Genomic DNA, 21,902 nt, shown 5'->3' with positions numbered 1-21,902 from the left:
CAAGTTTTTATTTGGTAGTTGGGAGGAGTCATATTACTCGTTGCATAAGTTGATGACAACCATGTACAATGCAATGTCAGGGTCAATTTATAAGATTCAATCTGAAAGCACGTCACGCTTTCAACGCCTTTTTTGTACCTTTAGGGCATCTATAGACAGTTGAAGTAGTTGCAGGTTGGTATTGAGTCTCAATGGCACATCCTGGCTAAAACTTTACCGAGTGTTGTTGGTGTTAATGCAAATAATGACCTTTTTTTCTCTCGGCGTTTGCGATAATTGAATTGGAGTGCAACAGATCTTTGATATGGTTTCTAAAAATTGTATTTGAGCTTCTACCAATAGACATGTCTCACCCAAACCTTTGCATAATATCATATCGACATTCTGGGATTGCCGTTGTAGAGAAAATATTTTAATGGGTGATTCAAGTATTTTGTTTGAGGCACCTCAAAGAAAACCTTAGAAAAGCAATTAGACTTAATATAGTTGAGACAGACAATTCTTTCATGGATACTTATGCATCTAAGTTCCATATTATACCCGAGCGAGCATTGTGGCCTAATTTTAATCTAGCAGTTGGCACTATTAAGTTAGCACCCCTAAATTTTAGATGAAGAATTGGGAGACCACATAAAATGCGCTATACAAATATGATGGATGAATGTACTTCATCGAGACACAAAATATGTTGCTTGTGTCGTTGTGTTGGACACAATAAATTAATTTGCCCATCAAACACAAAAATATATATAGTAACGTGACCTGAATAATGCAATGCTCTTATCAATAAATTTTAATTGACAATCATTCATCTTTTACACGCAAACACCATGGAAGATGATAGGCGTAGATGGGGATGTATAGATGGTGCGTCACAATTTTGATGACATACGACACGACCTAGCGAGGAGCCTGAGATTGGGTTAATACCTTGCGGGAGGCACCCTGACTTCGCTTCACTACGCGAGACACACGGAGCAACACACCCTGAGGAGGTATTATTTGATTAATTCTAATATTTAATTCACTTGGTGTTACTATTTATGTCTAATTTTAATAATTTTTAAAATTTATTTATACATGACACTATTCTGTAGTCGACCTCACATCTACTTATGGTGAGCGAGTGGCATATTTCATTTCCACGCTTTTATTACAACTTTGATATTAATTGGCTTTGACTGCATCAGACAACTTCAATGTATTATGTAGATCACCATCTACTTACAGGCGCTTGCAGAGCATTGTTCTCTGGAGACCAACACGTTTCAGTTGCTCGTTGGGGAGATGACAACCACTTCACAAGATGTAACAAATGATTTCATGGATCAAACTAGATGGTCTGGCGTTGATAGCCTGAGAGTTATCGGCCAGAGAAGAAGATGAGCCTCATGGAAATAGTAATAATAGTAATAATATTAATAATAATAAAAACTAAAATTAATAGTAATGATGATGATGACGACGACGACGATGACGACGACATAATAAAATAAATTTAAACACTGCAACGACGACGACGACGACATAATAAAATAAATTTAAACACTGCAAAATCCTCATAAAGAAAGGATTTGAAAATTTATATTCAATATTTTAGATGATTGTTATTAAAAATCCAAAAAAAAAAAAAAATCCTCAAGTCGTGAACTAAACTTGATCAAATGAAAATAATTTCTCCACCTCTAACTCAGGATAAACGAAAATAAAAAAAAAAAATAAATAAATAAACGAAATGGGACCAATTGGCCAGAAGCTTCACACGCACAGTTAACGCCCCTTCAAGAATGCCAGCATGCTCCAGACTCTCGCAGACAGTTTAAAGTTTGGAATCGAAACCATTATATATGCACAGAGAAGCATTACATAGAAGATAAATAAGCACCATCTCAAGTTACTGACAGCAGCACCTGCTGCAACAATCACAACATCGTCAAAATTTAGCTTCAATCATCCAGGAAGATTTATAATATGTGTTAAAATTGAGCAGCAATGTGATGTTGTGTGAATTTCTACAAATTCACAAGCTTAAACTATTAAGAAATAAGGACATTTACATACATAAGATATAATTCTTATATATTTACGCATATAATACGTAAACATTCATATTTATTTTTATGCACACCACTCCAATGTTTTACATCGCAAAAAAATATATCATTATTACTAAGTTCTAAGAATGAAATGCACATTTTCATGCATGAATTTATATCACCCAAGTGTTATACATTTTAATATAAAATTTCAGGTGTAAGATGTGTAAATATCTCAAACGTTTTTGACATTTATGTAAAATTCTCTAAGAACAAATCACACTATTACTATATCAGGATTCAAACTCCTAGTTTCTTTATCATTAGTGAGCTTAAATTGATGAAAATAGTGTCAATTCAGTTCTTTTACTTTTTAAATAGGGATTAAAATAGTCCAATCATCTAAACTAACAAAAACTTAAATTAACAGTCATAAAATGTGTTTTATAAAAATATTTTTTTTGTTTGTAAATTTTGTAGTAAACTTAATTTCTTACATTATATGCTCTTAGACAAACTTCACATACAAAAAGGAATGGATTGAGATCATGCAGATTGTAAAAAAAAGTTAAATCTTTTGTAATGAATAATTTTGTTTGGCATTTTTATCATCTTGATTCTACAGCAACAAAATATATTGAATTTAACTTTTTCTTGCAGTGAGAATAAGGTAAATTGTTAAACATGGAAACCTCTATATGTACTCAGGGTCTAGTCTTTAGGGGGGTTTAGGGTTAGTAAATAGTTACAAAGTACAGTCATTTATTTATGAGAAAATCACGAAAAACCGAGCATCATTACAAGATAACCATGGAACCATTACTAGCATTCTATCTGAATTTGTTAAAGCATTACGCACTACAAACCATCACAGACTAATTGCTTTCATGAAAATCACCAACATGAAAAGGATATTTAGAAGAACAACAGAAATTAGGAAGATTTAAATATATACCACTCAATTCTTATATATGAAACCTCACCTATGCATGAAAAGACGTATTTCACTTTTCAAAAGTAAATATAGTGGTATTTTTTATGTGATATGAAAGATTTGAGCGGTATAAATGTAAAAAAGTAAAGTTTAGGGGTGAGATAAGTAAGAAAAAATAGGAATCGGTGGTATGTATGTAAATGCCCCAATACAAAACTGGCTAAAAAGATCAGTTTCTGTAGTAGCAATAATGAGTTTTTTTTTCCCCATTATAACTCAAACGGGCGTGCATAAAAATTAAAACTTACAAACAACCTCCAGAGATAAGAAAATATTAGGATCTGGTTCTGGGGTTATCCTAATGCATATATCTATTATAATACAGTAAATTTTAAAGGGCCTCACCCGGAAGTTTTGTTTGCTACGCCATTATCACAGAGTTGTGCTTTGCAATAAATGTGTGCTTCAGGAAGCAGAGTTGGAGGCTCATTTTCTTTCTCCGCATCATCGGTGCCATTATGACTCAGAAAGTTCGGTAGGTTGGGCGAAAAAGAAAGCTCATGGTTGGATTTCTTAAAACCATTTTCCCCATCCAACAACTGAGTTGGTGGCACATCTTCCTTCTTTGCATCTTCAATGGCGTTTTGACTCAGAAAGCTTGGTTGGTTCGTTGAAGAGAGCAGCCTTGCCCACATTCTGTCTGTAATTACAACCTTGTTTTGCGTTTCAGTGATCCTCTGCAAAAATGCGGGTTGAAGTAAATAAATCAGAAATTTAGGGGCCTTTTGGGATAACTTTGGTTTTAAACTTTCAACTTTTCATTTTCATTTTATTTTATTTATATTTTGATTTTAAACAAGATATGTTTGTCTATCTGATTAAGGTATACTTGTTTTTAAAAACACTTAAAACATTCTTATGTTATTTTGAGTGTTGTTAAAAATATGTTAATTTATTTTTAGAAACAAAATAAAAAAATAAAAACATACTAAAACAAACCTATTTTGAAAAACAAAAGAAAAAAAAAACATACAAAATAAACCCTTTGTAATTATTTTTTTCCAGATCATCTAAACTATAAAAGATAATCCTCATATTTAAAAAATTCAATCTTAAAATCCCTACAAATCTTTTTCCAAGGCTTCAATGCATAAATTTACAACTAAGGCCATCAATTCTGCAAAATTTGATGACCTGTGAATCATAATTTCAGCTGCTCAACAAATCTAAATGAGTCTGAAAACTACAAATTTTATTTGTTATGAACTAGGACATCAATCATCCTGCATATAAAGATGTCATCAACATGAAAGAATTGTGTGCTAGTATGTAAATTTCCCATAAAATAAAAACGTTCAATTCAAAAGATTTTAATCAACAATTAACCGTTTCAGTGAATGTGGACTTTCAGGATGAATGCATGTTTCTATAAAAATACACTAATACTATGGCGAAGATAAAAAAGCAAACTTACGTAAAATGGAATATAAGCATGTCTGCCATTAACAGGCGCCACTGTAAAACCAGTATAACCTGCCATTGCACCGTGTACAGCACTCTGAGCCAACAAAGTGCAGTACACGTTATCAGAAGCATTGCTGGGAACTGCACGGATCATGTATGTTGGATCTGTAGACACAGCGAGGACAGACGATTTTATGACAAAAGGATTAAATTTTAAAAAAAAAACAAAATTTGCCAAAATGATTCACTAACAATTTACAAGGAACCATTTGTTTAAAATCTATAAAAGTGTCGAATTAGTCCCTAAATTCTTTTAATAAAAGATAAAATAGTCGTCTTTAAATTAAGTATAAGACTATCTCAAATCATTTTTAAAACGATTGGAAATTAATCTGGCCCTTTTATAGGCCTTGAGACTAAAATGACCATTTGCAAAGAGTTAATAGTCTGCCCTTTAAACAATTCTAAGATTATCTCAAATCATTTTAAATATTGGAGACTAATTTGGCCTTTTTACAGGCTCCGAGACTAAGATGACCATTTGCAAAGAGTAAAGGGATCATTTTAATATTTTTCACATACAAAAAAATATCAAATAAAACTAGCTCACCAATATACTTGAGATTTATGATCATCTTCTTCTTGCTCGAGAAGTAGTGCTGTAAGTCATGAAAGCATAGAAATATTCACAAAAGCTATTCAAGAAACTTCTCAGGTAAACTTTCTAACCATAAAAATCACATAAAATAAACGAAATTGAGGTTTCATAAAATTATGAAACATATAGATCTTGTTATTATTTCATTACAACAATGCTGAATATACATACCTTGATCTTCTGAGATAACCATAGGCCGATATCTTGAAGCAGCTTATTTCCAGAAGCATCTTCATGATCCATCGAGCGCATGCTTTCAGCAATAAGCTCTTGTCCCGCTCCTTCAGCAACAACAATAACCATGTGGCCATTCTCTTTGAGTCTCTTCTCTATAAATTCAAAAAGGCCACCATTTCCTTCCAGATAAAAGGGTGACTCAGGAATCAGGCAACAGTCCTAGGAAAGCAGCATAACAATGGGGGAGGGAAATGAGCAACGTATTTTAGGTACAAAGAAAAAAAATAAAACATCTTGGTCTCAGCAGAAGAGGGTTTAGTGCATGGAATGAAAGAAAATAATCTTTTGAGAATAGCAAGCCCTGTTCAGAAGCAAGACTAAGATTGTTAAACTCCTATTTGAGATCATTTTATTTTATTTTTTCCTTTAAAAAAATTATTTAATGTATCTTTCATCTGCTTCTATTATTTATTTTTTAAATATTTAAAAAAATATTTTTGAGTATTATTTAGAACAATCATATGAACAAGCCAAACATGTTTTATTAAAAAAAAGAAAACAATTTAAAAATAAAAGTGATTAAAAATAGCCCCTAAGGGCTTGGTTTGGACAATTTCTATTTTTTCATTATTGTTTTTAATTTTTATTTTAAAAACAACATTGTTTAATGTATTTTTTGTTTTGAAAAACAAATTAAATTATTTTTAAAACACTTAAAATAATTTTATTTTGAGCATTTTTAAAAACAAATAAATATATTGTACCAAACATGTTTTATTTCAAATAAAAATATAAATAAACTAAAAAAATAAAAAAAACAAAAATGAAAAACAAAAAGTGATCTCAAATGACCCCTAAGCCAATCAAAGAAAAATTAAATAATTAGAAACAGAAAAAAGATTAAAAATTTCAACATACCACATCTCTGCTTGCGAGAGTTGCATACATTGCAATGAACCCTAGAACAAAATCACAAACATTAAGTTTCAGATTAATAAAGGAAAGTTTGACCTACGACAAAACATGTTACAAAATCACTCAAAAGCTCTTAAAACACATGAAGAAAAACTGAAAAATAAGCTTGTTACTTGGTGAATATGAACAATGCAATGCAAATTTAGTCCTACAAAAATTCGCACCTCAAGCAGATTTGAAAATTTTACATCTCCCAGAAAAATAACAAAAATTTACTTAATGAACTTGGTAAAAAGTCAACTATATGTCATAAAATATGGCTATCAAGTAATACCGTAAGAATTGTTTTTTCAGTTGGTTTGGCCATTGCTATATTGATAAATACTCTTATAACAAGAACAATGGCATAAACAATACAATTCAACAGACTAAACCAATGTAGCATGGATACTTGAAAAGGCCTCCGACGAATGTTAGATACAGACATGCCCCAATAAGTGTTCAACCCATTAAAGAATGTGGCTGTTATATTTTTTCTTTCTAGTGGAGACAAATAAGGCGGGGACATGCCAAGTTGTTTCTCGTTTAGTAAATTTCTAGTTAATGGGTATCCTAGTACCAATTGTGTTGGCCCAATTAGTGATATATATCAATGTTCTTACATTATGTGATTATATATATATATATATATTCCCCGATTCATATATATATATATATATATATAATCACAATGTAAGAACATTGATAGATAGATAGATAGATATATACTTTTTTTTCGTTTTAGCCTATATGCTGATGCTGATTTTGATAAATTAATGTTTAATGATTAAGAAAAATTAAAATATTGCTGGCAATTAAGTGAACTTTATGAAATATTAAAGCATATTTATAATTTTTAGCCTCTCTTTTAAATAGGTTGAACCTCAACCTTAGTTAATTAGAAATCTTAGCCTTACAACCCTCGAAGTCATGTTTCCCTAAGTGATTGAACCCGTAAACTATACTTAGGCTTGATATAACTTGAGACATTCTAGAAATCCATAGACTACACTTCATCTTGTTGTGATTTTAGATCATAGCCTAGCAACCCTAAGTAGACATATAGAGGGCCCTAAAATGTTTTGAGTGGGCTAACCCTAGTTAACTTGTCTAGAGCCAAAGCATTCTTCATTATGACATCCCATAATAAAATTTAACCTAAAGATTGATAAAATCACCATAACCTATCAAACCATCGGATTTAACCCAAACCATGAAATGAGCCTTAGATGTGCTAGCTAACCATAATTGGCCAAGCCTAACTAACTTGGAAGCTTAGACACAACAACTAGGCAAATTTACCTAATTAAAACCTAAAATGCACCTAATCTAACGGTATGTATCCCAACAGACCCTATTGATCTAACCAAGCAAAATGAACCCTATTGAAAATAAGGTAAAACCAAAACTTAATTGACCTAGCTAGAACCCAAATTACTCAAATTGGTTTGATTAGATCCTTCGTATGACCCAGTGTGTCTCCCTAATGGACTAGCTTGATTTAATCTAAGCAAGATCTAATCCAAACCTAGGCCTAAGCAACCAAGTGAGTCAATGTTCGAGTTAACCCAGACAAATCGTAATTAAAAGGATCCTAAGCCTTCCAAAGACTTACATCGACCTAGAAATGGTAAACTAGATCGATTGACCCATCTCATACTCAAATCTTAACCTAACCAAGAATAAATTAAACCTAAATACCTTAGTTCAATTGACTTGGCTAGAACCTAGTTTGCCCAATTGATCTAACCTATATCCTTCATAGGACATAAATCAAGACCTTAATAATTAACATGATTGAATATCATCATCGCCTTATTGTGTCTTTTATGTTTGTTACCATTTATTTCTTGTTTTAAAGAGTCGTCGTTGTAACCCATTTAAATTTCAGCAAAATTATTTCTATTTCTAGTATGGTTTGAGTTAACTCCAATATTAGCCCAATTGGAAGGCCATATGAATTATGGAAGTACAATGCAGAGCGATGAATCAAAAGGTTCCAAGCCATTTAAATGCCCCTATATTACTAACCATACCATTCCCAATTGATTATGCATCTAAGGTCAACGCTAAGCATCCTTAGGTCTCTGACGTTATGTGATGGATATTATTGCAAAGTGATGTGCTATAAGTCTATAACATTCGCCAGATTTCACTGTGCTAACATCGCAGTGTTTGATGATGAAGTAAGACGCTGTTTGCGATAGGCTTGCCAAGCTATGCTACAAATAAAAACAATGTGTTGAATGTAAATGATATGAAAACCTGTAAGATTTCATAGTAGAAGCCTACAGATGAAGCAAAGTTGAAGACTATCTTGCTTGAATAGTTTAAATGTTCAACTACTATTAGAGTGAAAGCAAGGAACTTTTTTACTTTATAAAGTTTAATAATCAAAGCAAATTCTTGTTTATTGCTTTCATATTAACTATTTTATAATACTTTTTTAGATCAGGCTCTTTGGTTTAATTTGCTTACCAAGTAAAACCAATGCAACTAAAATAAACCCTTGTAATCTTTTTCAAATAAAATAATGTATGTTCACCCTCTCGGCCGAAATTTTAAAACCTAAAAGAATTTGTCTCTTTCTCCGACGGCCAAAATTTTTGAAGCATATGGCTATTGTTTATTAGCAATTAACTAATCAAAGTAAACATGAACGTCATGCTTGTAAGCAAATTTCGACCAATACACAACATTTACAAGCCTTATGTTATCAGCCACTATATAGTTATTGCTCATAGTAGGTTAGATAACAACAAAAATTGCAGACCTTTCAATAACACTCTCATTTTGTGAGTGAATAATTTTGCCTAATTGGTAATAATTGTACGTTTCATTTCTTCATGACCGCATCTAACCTATGCATGCAATTTAGAAACTTAAACAACACTACTGTATAGTAAATAGAGAGACCGTGATTCTGAACCCTATTGGTTAAGGTGATTAAACCCCTCACAGGCATATTTCTTGCAGTTAAAATAATAGACTTCCAAAACTCTTAGTACTGCATTAAAATTAGGAACCTTTGTATTTTATAGATTTAAGTCCATACTATGGGCAACCTTCTCATGACATGACAAAGATGCAAGTCCCTAAATGTCATTAGTTTGGAAACAAATATCCCTATGTGTATGTAATGTTATAAACTCTCTCACCGAGCAATTCCTTGATAGTATTTCATTATTGTTGTGGAAGTACAACTGCCAAAGCCTAGAAATTGAATCAACTTGAATATAAAGTTTTTTTATACATTGATTATCATTAATAAAATAGTATCTTGAGCAGCTTGATAGATGAAAGTTAATTCTCCGAATATTTTCTCCTTTGGAATTTTAATATTCTTTCATCAAGTTAAGCCAATCTCTAATTAAATTCTTACATCAAATCTTTGAGAGTAAAGCATTGAAACTATACGGGTTAGACTTTAATCGAGATTATTCTTATGAAACACTCCTAAGATGTAATTAACAATAAGAACTTAACCTTTAAAAAAACTTAAACTTCATTTAGTTTCCTTGAAACACTGAAATAATAATAATAATAAAGTTTAGTTAAGTTACTTATGCTCTTTATGTGAAATAATTGAGAATATATGCCTTCCATTGAATCAGTGAGAAGTTTCTCTCTCACATCATGGTACATTCATCCCCAAGGAAGCATTTTTAAAGCCCGCAACAATCAAACAACTTTTGATTTTCCTTATGTTGATCTTTAAGCCTTTTAAGTAAAATGTATAATATTAAACTTCATTTTGCAATATTTTCTCTATAGAAAATATTGATAGTATGTGCTCTAATTCTGTTGATATGTACGCAATTTTTAAAATTGTGGGTCCGTTGTTACACTTGAGGGAGAACTTATTACCCCTTAATTATTATAGTATGTGCTCTGATTCTGTTGATATGTATGCAATTTTTAGAATAAGATTCTTCTTGTGTTTCACACTTCCTCTTCCTTTCACATATGACAGTGTGTCATCCGCGATTCTAACTTCAGCATAGTGCTTGCAATTATGGAAGGATTGGAAATCAGCGATATCACCTATAATGTGATTAGATTTCCTAGAATTTACTATCCAAAACTGATTCTTCTTGTTGAGAGCAACAAGAGAAGATGGAAGACTATCGTGATGTGCTAGAAAGCTTGTAGAATGCTCAAAGAATTATCCCAGAGGCCTTCGTAGAGCGAGGTGCTAACGAGAATCTACACTTTAGAGAACCATTATTGAACAGAGAAGAACCTTTAAGTTCCTTCTAGGACAAAACAAAAAGCTAGATAAAGTCAGAGGAAGAATCATGACAACCAAAACTCTTCATGAAGCCTTTGTTGAAGTACAAAGGGAAGCGAGAAGGAATAAACTCAAGATGAAAATAATTCCACCACATCAAATGTTAACAACTCCACTTTATACACTCACAAATCATCACAGAGCAACAAATCAAAGAGGAACATGTCATCGTGTAAACATTGCAAGAAACTTGGCCACTTGAAGGAGAAGTATTAGAAACTTTATGAAAAATCTGCAGATTGGAAGCCCAACGAAGTCAAAGGTGATGGGAAAAATCCGACAATCATAACATCAAAGAAAGTCAAGCCTCGTGAAAAATTCATTCAGTAAGGAACAACTTGAAGCACTAAAAAGGCCTCTGGGATAATATTCTGAGCATTCTAAAGCTTTCTAGCACATCATGATAATCTTCCATATGCTCCTGTTGCTCTCAACAAGAAGAATCAGTCTTGGATAGTAAATTCTAGGGAATCTAATCACATGATAGGTGATATCACTGATTTCCAATCCTTCTATATTTGCAAGCACTATGCTGCAGTTAGAATCGCAGATGGCTCACCTTCATAAATGAAAGAATGAGAAAGTGTGAAACACAACAAGGATCTTATTCTTCAATCTATTATTTATGTTCATAAACTTAATTGCAATTTACAGTCTATTAGTAAACTTCTCGTGACATGAATCATGTTTCTAAATTCTATCATAATTTGTGTGAATTTTAGATGATGAACTCAAGAATGGAAATTGAGAGTGTTGATATGTATCATGAACTTTATCTGTTCACCAGAATTTCTAATTCAAAAAGACAATCCCATCATTCACAATCATTTGAGTCATGTACTGTATCAGAGTCTATTTCTCATAATAGTCAAGTTATGTTATGACATTTTCATCGTGGGCATCCTAACTTCTACTGTATTGAAAAATTGTATCCCCATTTATTTATAAATAAAAAACAAAGTTCTTATCAACGTGAAAATTGTTAACTTGCTAAACACACTTGACAAGTATATCTTAAGCCTGAAATACAAATCAACATGTCTCCTCTCCATGATCGCACGCCACGACAGAATCGATCACAGGTGGAGGTGGAGCTACAATTCAAACAGTCCGCCGCTCTCCTAATGGAGTCTGGTGGAGGTGGAGCTAACTCTCACACACCTTTGTTCACGCGACAATTCAAACAGTCCGCCGCTCTCCTAATGGAGTCGCACAAAAAACCGCATGAAGCCCCTTCTCCACTTCGTCTTCTATGTTTGCACTCTCTGTGCTTATTTCCTAATGGCACACCTCGCCCGGTTCGGTCACAATGAACAGTTCAAGCAGCGTTGGTTGCCTGCCCAGCAAGCCGTGGACCCTTCATCGCCTTCCCAGTGAGCCGCATGTGCGTCGTTTCCTTTCCAGCGAGTTGCGATCCCGTCATTGCCTTCCCAGCGAGTCGCAATCTAGTTATTGCATTCCCAATAGCGGTTGATCCACAATCCCTTCATCGCTTTCCAAGTGAGCAGCAATCGCGTCGTTGCCTTGCTAGCCGCGATTGCTTCACGATGACAAAACAGAAAGAAGGTACGCACCTGGTCGCGACTGCTTGCTCTGATCATCACGCTAATCCTGACGCCGGTTGTTAGGGTTAGGCTCTGATACCATATAGAAATAAATTTTTTTGTAAAAATCTTATCTCTTTTCTTCATGAGTAGGGCTTTTATAGAGTCTTACAATTCCTTTTACAAATAACCCCTAGATTTCTTCTATATTCTCTATTTATAATTAGACCCCACAAAATATGATACAAATCTCAATGCGATGTCTATGTTTTATATTAGTGTCTGTAATTCATAGGTCTAAGAAGTTGAGAACATCATGTAATCCTGTGAAAGGACATTGCATGATCATGTGTTAAGTTAAAGTATAGACATTACTAATACAAATTCTAACATAATCTCAAATACAAGCAATACATGGAAAACATTAAAAAAAAAAGAATACTAACAAAATCTGAACAAATTTAAAAATGATAAAGAAATTTTAGGACCAAGAGTGAGAACATAACCTAAAAAATTGGATGCATAAAATTCAAATTGCCATTGGAAATGTCAAAATAGTTGGCTAATGTGATATGCAAATAGAGAAGCTCTCTAAGTCGACCTTGGCAATCTCTGAACACTTGCATAATTTACAATGCCCTCACTCTTATCAATATTTAAAAGGAAGATTTATATACATACCACTCAATTCTTGTGCATACACATATATAAAACCGAAACACAACTTTTACATCTATGCCACTTTAACAATGCATAAAAAAATGTATTCACTCTATTAAATTTAAAATAATGGTATTCTTGATGTGATATGAAAGATTTAGGTGGTATGACTGCAAAAAGCAAAGTTTAAATGTTAGATATGTAAAAACATAAGAATTAGATGGTATGTATGTAAAATGCCCCTATGAAAAAATGCTACTGTGAGTTTCAGCATGTTCAAATTCAACAACTTTAGCATTGCTCATATAACAGTGGCCCATAGCGCAATGAGGTAAATAAATTGAGCTCATGTCTTTGTGAAACTAACCTAATAGATTTATTATCTAAAATTTACTCTTGCCTTAAAGACTAATGAAATCATAATTCAAAACTACAAAAGCCTCATACAAATCAAATAAACAACTAACCACTGTAGCGACCCATCAGCTTGACAACACCGATTCCGTGTTCAATACTCTCAGCTTCAACATGCGCAGCATTAATAGCCCGTTGTGCTTCTTCAACAGCAGTATCGAAACCAAATGATTTGTCAATTACCTAATTCAAAAATTTAAAATTATACGAATAATCAGCCATCCATTTAAGTAGAAAAAAAATTGTAAATGAAAGTGAAAATAAAGTACCGCTATGTCATTATCAATCGTCTTGGGGATGCCAACAACAGAAACTTTGAGGCCACGCCTTTTAATTTCCTGCACACGCTCCAAGATTAAGTCAACATAAATAAGGGTGCAAAATTTCCTGAGCTGCCGTAAGCCCGCCAGGCTAATCCATCATGGGTTTAAATGAATAGATTGAATGCAATTTGATTAAATAAATGGTTCTAATATAAGTCACTATGTTCTCTTTTTTCAACAGATTATTTTTAACATCATTATTAAAATGCCTACCCTTTTTTTTATTGTTTTTCGAAATGAAAAATGCCTATCTTTTGAATTATGAACCTTGTATATTGGCGTAATTTATTCATACGGCTCTTGAATGCATGGTTTTTCTCATTGTAATTTGAGTTTTAAAATGTAATTCAACTGTAGAAGTTATAACATAGTTGTATAAATATTTTGAGACTGAGAGCCCTAAATATATAGGGTATAAACTGCTCAAATTTGTTTATTTATAGTAAATAATACTTTCAATTAAGATACCTAAATTTTCACCAAGTAGAAATTAAGAAGAATAAATATGTGAGTAATCCTTATAATCAAAAGTACTTTGAAATTTATATTAATGAGCAGCATAAAATCACAATACTAAGAATAAAAGTCATGTTTTTTTGTAAAAAAATGTCATCACAGTCAAGAGCATTTTGATCATTCCATTAGAAAGCATACTCAAGTTTAGATTTGCAATGGCCATATTAATAAAAAGATTAACTCTGCCCGGATAATTTTATCAACGCAACAAAGGGCTTGGGCTGTACCACAACGTGGTTAGCCTAATTGACAGCAGCGTAGACTCAGCTGAGTTATAAGATCTTAAATCAACAGAAAATTGCTTCAATAAGAACTCAGAGGAAAGTGAATTAACAGTAGATCTTGCAAATGTTTTCAACTGAACAATGTCTACCAAAGTAATAGTTTAAAATTTTTTAGAGAAATTCACATAAGTGGCACATAATGCTTATGTATTTCAATACCTCACACCTATACTTTCATATTTACATAAATAGCACTTCGGTGGTTTAGAACAAAATTCATATGTATTTCAATACCTCACACCTACACTTTCATATTTACATAAATAGCACTTCGGTGGTTTAAGCCTATGCATGAAAATATGTATTTTACTTTTAAAAAGTGATAAAAGTTTATTTTTAATGTGATATTAAAGATTTGAGTGCTGTGTGGAAATATGACTTAGGTGTGAAATATGTAAATACAATAGAATTGTGAGCTATGTAATGATATAAATTGGTGGGACAAGGATACCAAGAGAGGGAACATATTCTTTAATTACCTCAAAAATAACGGAGGCACCCTTCTGAGTTCCATCCCCTCCTATAATATAGACCTGAAGTAGCAAGTACATATAAACAGCCAGATTCAACGTCAAATGTTCTTTAAGGTTATATATAAGATCACAAAAAAATAAAAATAAAAAAAAAACAGCGAAATATTGTGATTTGTCAAACATACCTGATTGATACCACGATCTTCAATACTATCAACTATCTTTGAAGTGGCATGGCCCCCTCGTGATGTTCCCAGTATAGTGCCTCCCCTTTTATGAATATCATTGACACTTTTAGGAGTCAAAGGAAGAGTATTGCGAGCATAAAAACCTTTGTACCCACCCTGTAAATGGCCACGTTTATATTAATAATGTTAAATGTAAAACAACATCATCATCAGGCATATCCTACTAATTTTGAACCGGTTTTTATGAATAACTCATTCCTACTAAGTGATGAATAAGGTGCTAACCCTATTCTCTGTAAATTATTTTTAACTTCTTCAATCAATGTTATTTGAGATCTACCCATTTTCCTTCTGAATCCTCCAATGCCAATTTATCTATCTGTAAAATGATGTTTTTTAGGTATCATTGTCAAAATATTAACGCTTTAAATAACAAAGGAGCTCTTTGAAAAGCAGTCAAACTGCAATTAACACCAGAGAACCATTTAGCATTCAAAATGACAAATTACAACTAGTTCGTTACTTTGGATCGAAAGTACAAATTCACTAACCTAGGAAAATAAAAATATAAAAACATAACACTGTTATGAAAACTACTAAATTGTCATGTGTCTCTTAATAACCAACTCAATTAAGAGTAAGAAATAAATCTTATTGCTTAAACTAGAAGAAAAATAAGTTCATCCAATGGTTGGAAATGATTTAAGAATTCACGAGGGCTAAAGTGTACTAGATGCAAAATCCATATTACAGGCAATCCTTGAAGGCATAAATAGCTTATTACCTGTTCGGCACAGCTACACTGCAGCGATAGAGTCCGCCAACACATTTTTCACTGTTTGGAAAACGCATTCACGCGAGTTTTAAGTGATGTGGAGCATTGTATTATTGACTTCACACCGCATCCCACAACTTCTATTTTGTGTTTATATTGGGTTATTACTCAGGAGTCCTCTCCTTCTTATTGTTTCCCTCATTCCGCTCTACCCTAACTCGAAGACGAGGGATCCCGAGCGAGGTACCTTCGATCATTATTCTTCTTATCTCATCTCTTTGCTCCGATCTCTCTGGAGTAACATTCAATTATGTCATAATTTTTGTGGGTTGGTTGCTGCCATTTTTTAATATCTCTACATTTTGATTATCTATGTGGAATTTCAATTAGCTATAATCCTCTCTAAAGGTATTTCGAGGGTTGATTTTTGCTATGCAAGACGTGCTAGTTTGAATCTCTCTGCCCAAATTTTTTTTGTTGCTTTCTCTATGGGGTTTCGGTCTCTCTGCACGATGTTTTTTCCATGGGTATTTCGATAACTATGCATTTAAATAGTATATGGGGTGGTTTGCATTTATGTAAGGATTTGATATGGAAAGACATTTTGTTCTTTGTGGGGGTTCAATATCTCTGACAGGAATTTTTTGAAATGTGATAGCATGCATTTGAGTAGTAAATTATGGTTACTATGTTCAAGCGTATTTGATATCTCTGTGGGGGTTCAATCTCTATTTTTTTATTTTGATGTTGAGGAAAATTGATTTTTGTGGCATGCTCTCTGTGGTATTCGCAGATTGATGGTAGTTGTAATATGGAAGTTACATGGGGATTTACATACAAACTGAGCACACAATTCTTATGTGTTTACATTAATATAGAAGTTCGTAGATTGATGGTAGTTGTATTCGTGTGCATTTTACGGTTGAGGCATAATTTGCCTATGTTACTTATATGGAAATAGTGTTGTGCTGCTTTGATGTGGATTTACCAATATGAATGCTAGATGATTATAATGCTCAAATTTTTGGTGTGAGATGCTTACTAAATTCATTAGAATTCTGTGCTACGTATGTAAATAAGCTTGTTGGATGATTGGATTATGTGGGGTTGTTGTATGATGATATGTGAATTTGGCGTATGCAAATTGGATGTGGGGATGGTGTATGCTTATACGAAATTACGTTAAATGTTTTAAGGAAATTTACAAACATAGCACACAATTATTATGTGTTTACATTCATGGCAGCTATATGCATAAATACGAAAGTTTAGATATGGATGGTATCTGTATGTGTGCATTTTACTGATTTGGTATATGCCAGTTGAATATGTGGGTTGGTGAATGCTACTTAAATATGTGGTAGTCTTTGTATGGCAGTAATCAATACATATGCACTATCATTTCAAAACAAATACGAGGAGTAATCAACATATATGCTATTCTTTTTTATTTTATAACGTTAGAATCCGAATTGGATGCTTAGCTCTCATGGTTTTCTTCTAAAGTTTCCTAAAACATACATCCTTAGCATCTTTTGTTTAGTAAATCATTAAAAATATATGTAATATTTTTTCAATATGTCATTTATTAAGAAGTAGTTGTTGTCAGTCAATGATATCAATTGATTTAGCATATGTGCATGTACAATTCTCTCATATTAAGTTTGCTATGATTATTAGTAGTTTGAGAATTGAGAAAAAAAAATGTTATGTATGCTTCACCTCCTCTCTCACATCCACTTCTTCTGTAAATGTTTATACATTATCACTAGTTTTTCTTTTTCTCTCTCGTCACATTAGAGGTTTAAATGGGCAAGACGAGAAAGTGGAGCTTCTGCAATATGAGAGAGAGATAAAGATAATATTTTATGATCTTTATTTAAAGAAAGTTGAATTGAAAAGTAGGTTCAAGACGTCTTTTCAACAAAAAAAAATGGATGCTAATAAAAAGTTTTAAAGAAAGAACTGTAAGAGAGTACATATGATATGATACAACTAAAGAATAAGTGAAATTAATTAATGAATGAATGAAATTTATAAAAAAAAAATTAAGGCAATAAGCTATAGGTCTTGGTTGGGATCACACAAAGCTGACTATTGATGCATCTGAACATTGTGAAAAGAAAAATTAGATGTGAATTGTGCTTTTAGTTAAGTTATTCCACATAATTATGTTAAATCATGCTCTAAATCAATATTTCTTATTTTCTATTACTTATAGGTCATGCCAAATGCGAAAAAAATTAAATTTAGTAGCATTAACCCATATTTATGAAACAGGTAGATAAAATGTTTGGTGGAGTCATTGCCACTGGTGATCAGGTATGGAGCCCAAGTCAAAGAGCGAACATTGATGTACTTAAACCAGTAGGTTATGAGCAGAGAGCCGAATCAAGTGTAGGATGGAGAGATTGTTGGAGATACGATTCAAATGCAAGAGCAGATAACAAAAACATTAGTTAATGATTGATGATTATATATTATTATATAATGGCATGTGATTAATTTCCTTATGTTAACTCTTTCTTCAATGATTTTTATGTGGAACATTTTATAATTTATTGTGTTATTTTTCACTAGCACCTTGTGTTTTATCCTACTTGGATGACCTCCTAGGCAGTCGTGGTGTGATGTAAGTTTTTTCTATGGTTTTTGGTTTTGAGGTCTATGATGAGATATATGACCTTAGGGGTTCTTCTGGATGACATTTATATTGCTCTAACTTTTGACATAGATGAGTTCCAATGCAACCAAGATCCCCTTCTTTTTAGTCATATGACTAAAGGTGTTCTTCTGGAGAGTCTTTCTGTCAATATGTTTTTGTGACAAATACGAGTTCGGTATTACATGGTTGAAGACAACTAAGATAATTTTTTAGGTCTTCTATATTCTTATAATAACAAATTATTCATTAATTTATATTTGTTCCAAGATCTCACTTTTTTATAAATCTATCGTTGTATTTGAGTTATTCTTATTTATTAATTTATTTTATAACTTTATCATTGTATTATTAATAGAAGCTCGTTTTATGTTTGAAATTTTCACAATTCAGTAAAATATGAGTTCGAGGACTTCTGTTATTTATAGAGTTTGCAACTGTAGATTGCAATATTGTCCATTTACATCACAAAGAGAATATAACCATAAAAGAGAAATTTATAGTTGTCTAAGGAATAGAACAGGGGAAGACTCTGGCTTCTTTAAGTGGGTTGATTAGTTCAAAGAGTCTAATTTAGATAGTGACCATGCATGGAGAATATCTTTGAAGAAAAGGTTTTCAAGATTGATTTTTTGGACTTAAAAATTAAGATTATGATAATTTTATTTGTTGTCCTAGTATTTTTTTTATTTTTGTTTTGGTTGTTTGTGCAACTCACTCTTAAGTGAGATATAATTTTTTGATGTAATATTTGAAGTTGTTAATTTTTGGGATTTCTCAATTTATTTTATTTTTCATACATGAGTTATTAATCATGAAATGGTTATCGCGTAAGCAACACAAATATGCAAGAGCAATACTATCTTTTTTTCATAAACAACTGCAGAGCAACTGACGCACAACTAAACTAACCAAAAAGACAGACAGTTTCACCAACAGCTTCCCCGCAGCAGCTTATTCTGTGGTTGTTGCGCAACAACTTCTTCCGATAGTTACAGCCCAAATAAACCCTCAATTATAAATTTAATATCAAATTATTAATGTTGGTTACATTAGACAAAACAGACAAAATAGCTGTCAAAATCAATTTCAACCCCTATAGAAGGAGACGAAAGTAGAAAGCTCTAATAAATCAAGAGCAAAAATTTAAACTTTAAAGACCTTAGCACGGACATTGATATCATGAATCTATGTGAAGAAAACATTTTCTATAATCAAAATTATTAATCTCACCTCTATTCCAAGGATCTTGGAAACACCATACATATATGCCAAGCCACAAACTATCTCCCTAATAACAGTATTAAGGCCGGGGCAGAGGCCACCACAGGTTACAATGCAAGCATGTACCTCATCTGACTCAAAATAAACCTGACCAAATCCATATTCCAAAATCTCTCATCAGCTATAGTCAAAAATAATTTGAGACATTTACATACATATCACTTAATGCCTATGTATTTACATATTCAACACCTAAACTTTGCTTTTTACATTTATACCACCCAAATCTTTCATATCACATAAGTATAAAAAATAAAAATAAAAAAAAAAAAAACCACCATTTTAAGTTTTAAAAAGTGAGGTTCCAGTATGCCTTTTTATGCATAGATAAGGAGGTATGCATATAAAACTTGATTTTTAGGTGTTAGATGTATAAATATATATAAACTGAGTGATATGTATGTAAATCTTCCGTTATAATTAACGCAATAAGCATTGAGTGCACACAGCCTACCCTTTGGCGAGGCCCAGCACGTCGAAAATGGGTCCCTCTAGGGCTGCTCTTGTGAACCACAATCTGAAAACAGTCAGAAAACAGATAAGTAGCCTGAATTATCAAATATATTAATTCGTCCTTATATATATATATATATATAAAACTCAAGCAGGGGGCAAATAAAATCACCTGCTGTGCAACTGTATCATCGACGTTGACAAAATACTGCCTGGAAGTAGAAGTATAGGAAGGTAAAGTTAATAACAATTTTCACTGTAAGAGATGTTTTCTACTATATATTTAAAAATATGTACAAATTTCATTTCAAAGCCATACTTCACAACTGAATATGCTGGATTATCCTGGAGAGGATTCGGATATGTCTGCAAAGCAAAAAAAAAAAAAAAGAGGGAGATAAAAATCGGTAAGTCTTAGTAGAAGATTTCCCAAGTTAATCAAAATAACCATAACCACAAAATAATCAGAAACAAAGTAGATTTCTGGAATAATCGTGAAAAACTCTCAGGAACAACGAATTGATTAAGGACGTCTTCCTCTAAAACCAAATTTCATACAGCTAAAAAATATTCACAATCCGTTTTCCAATTTAAAAGAATCTGCAGGCGATGAAAGCTCCGCTTCAGCCTTAGCAGGGGAGGAAAAAAAACGAAAGGCGCGGCGCGATTACATGATTACCCTTAATACAAAATTCTTCTCCCGTTTAAAAATCGACAAGGGGGAGGAGAACAAAATGAAACCAAACTCAGCAGCCAGATGTAATGAAATCATCTTATCAAAAATAAATATACAGAAAACTCACAGGCAAGCCAGAAACGTAATCCGAAAGGTGCGGCACATCCTCCAGCACATAACCAGATTCTCCATGGACAAGCTTCCGCATATTCCCAAACTCCGGGGCCATCGCCCTACCACGTCGAAGCCTAAGTTTCCTGTCAGGAATCGCGTTAGTAGGACAAATCGGACTCCTTAAACCCAAGCTGCGGTGTGATTTTTGAGAAACTAAGGAATTAGACATGGATTCCATTATTGGACATTAGAAGAAGAATCAAAGCAGGTGAAGAGATTTCGATAAAAAGTTTTCGAGAGAGAAGAACTAAATACTTTTTATAGGCGACGGGAGGAGTTAAGCGGCCTGGGTTTTGTCGGTGGGTTTGCTTGAATTAGGACTGGTGGCGATTGGGTGTTCCGAAGAAGTAGTAGGAATTGGGGAAGAAGAACCAGAGGGAAAAGAAGGAGTTAGAAAACCGCAGGCCCACCTTTGTCCGAAGAACTTGGGTGCTTTATTTACACGTGTGTGACTTTCCTCTAAAAAAGTCTTTCTTTTCTATTTTTAAATTGACGCATATAAACTTTTACAGGGGACCACATAAACATTAAATATTTATAAATTGCCCCTCTTTGGAGGCAAATAGCAATTTGCTGTTAGCTCCCTGCTCGCTCGAAGTTAATTTAAATATGACTACATATAAATACATATAAAAAATTAATATAAAAAGATATAAAAAAATTTCATTATTTAATTATTTCGAGTCAAAACAGACCGAACATGAAAGAACTAGCATTTATTTGTGTCCGACTGATTTATAAATCGAGTTAAAAAAATTTTCATGTCCTGCTCGTTTGCTTAACGAAAGAATTGAACACGAGTCATTTAACAAGCCGAACACGAACTGCTCACAAACAACGAACATTCTTGACCGCTCTAATTGGCGAACTTTAAAGTTACACCATGAAAATATTTTAAACTTATTTACATACAGAGCATTTACATAAATGAAATAAAACTATATAAACTTTAATGTCTTTAC

The 21,902-nt window shown here is 32.7% G+C and overlaps 1 protein-coding gene across 6 annotated transcripts; it reads right to left on the bottom strand.

Moving 5' to 3' along the window:
* Positions 1 to 1,313: 1,313 nt before the first annotated feature.
* LOC110029954 (ATP-dependent 6-phosphofructokinase 3-like) lies at positions 1,314 to 21,383 on the bottom strand. 6 transcript variants are annotated; one of them, XM_020732460.1, is made up of 16 exons: positions 21,196 to 21,383; positions 20,894 to 21,093; positions 20,410 to 20,456; positions 20,263 to 20,302; positions 20,092 to 20,154; positions 19,587 to 19,724; positions 14,914 to 15,072; positions 14,735 to 14,788; positions 13,402 to 13,470; positions 13,186 to 13,315; positions 6,188 to 6,228; positions 5,264 to 5,488; positions 5,045 to 5,093; positions 4,445 to 4,599; positions 3,376 to 3,707; positions 1,314 to 1,356 (listed from the first exon to the last, which is right to left on the bottom strand). In XM_020732460.1, the coding sequence occupies exons 2-16, from the start codon at positions 20,993 to 20,995 to the stop codon at positions 1,329 to 1,331; spliced, it is 1,632 nt and encodes a 543-aa protein (XP_020588119.1). In that variant the 5' UTR covers positions 20,996 to 21,093; positions 21,196 to 21,383; the 3' UTR covers positions 1,314 to 1,328. The 6 variants fall into 6 exon arrangements, with proteins under 6 accessions (XP_020588119.1, XP_020588118.1, XP_020588113.1 ...); XM_020732459.1 differs by having other exon boundaries at positions 20,894 to 21,023; XM_020732454.1 differs by lacking the exon at positions 21,196 to 21,383 and having other exon boundaries at positions 20,894 to 21,172.
* Between the last annotated feature and the right edge of the window lie 519 nt (positions 21,384 to 21,902).

The sequence above is a fragment of the Phalaenopsis equestris genome, unplaced genomic scaffold (genome assembly GCF_001263595.1).
Source record: "Phalaenopsis equestris unplaced genomic scaffold, ASM126359v1 Scaffold000617, whole genome shotgun sequence".
NCBI classification, from domain to species: Eukaryota; Viridiplantae; Streptophyta; class Magnoliopsida; order Asparagales; family Orchidaceae; genus Phalaenopsis; species Phalaenopsis equestris.
This window is presented reverse-complemented; position numbering and strand designations above follow the sequence as displayed.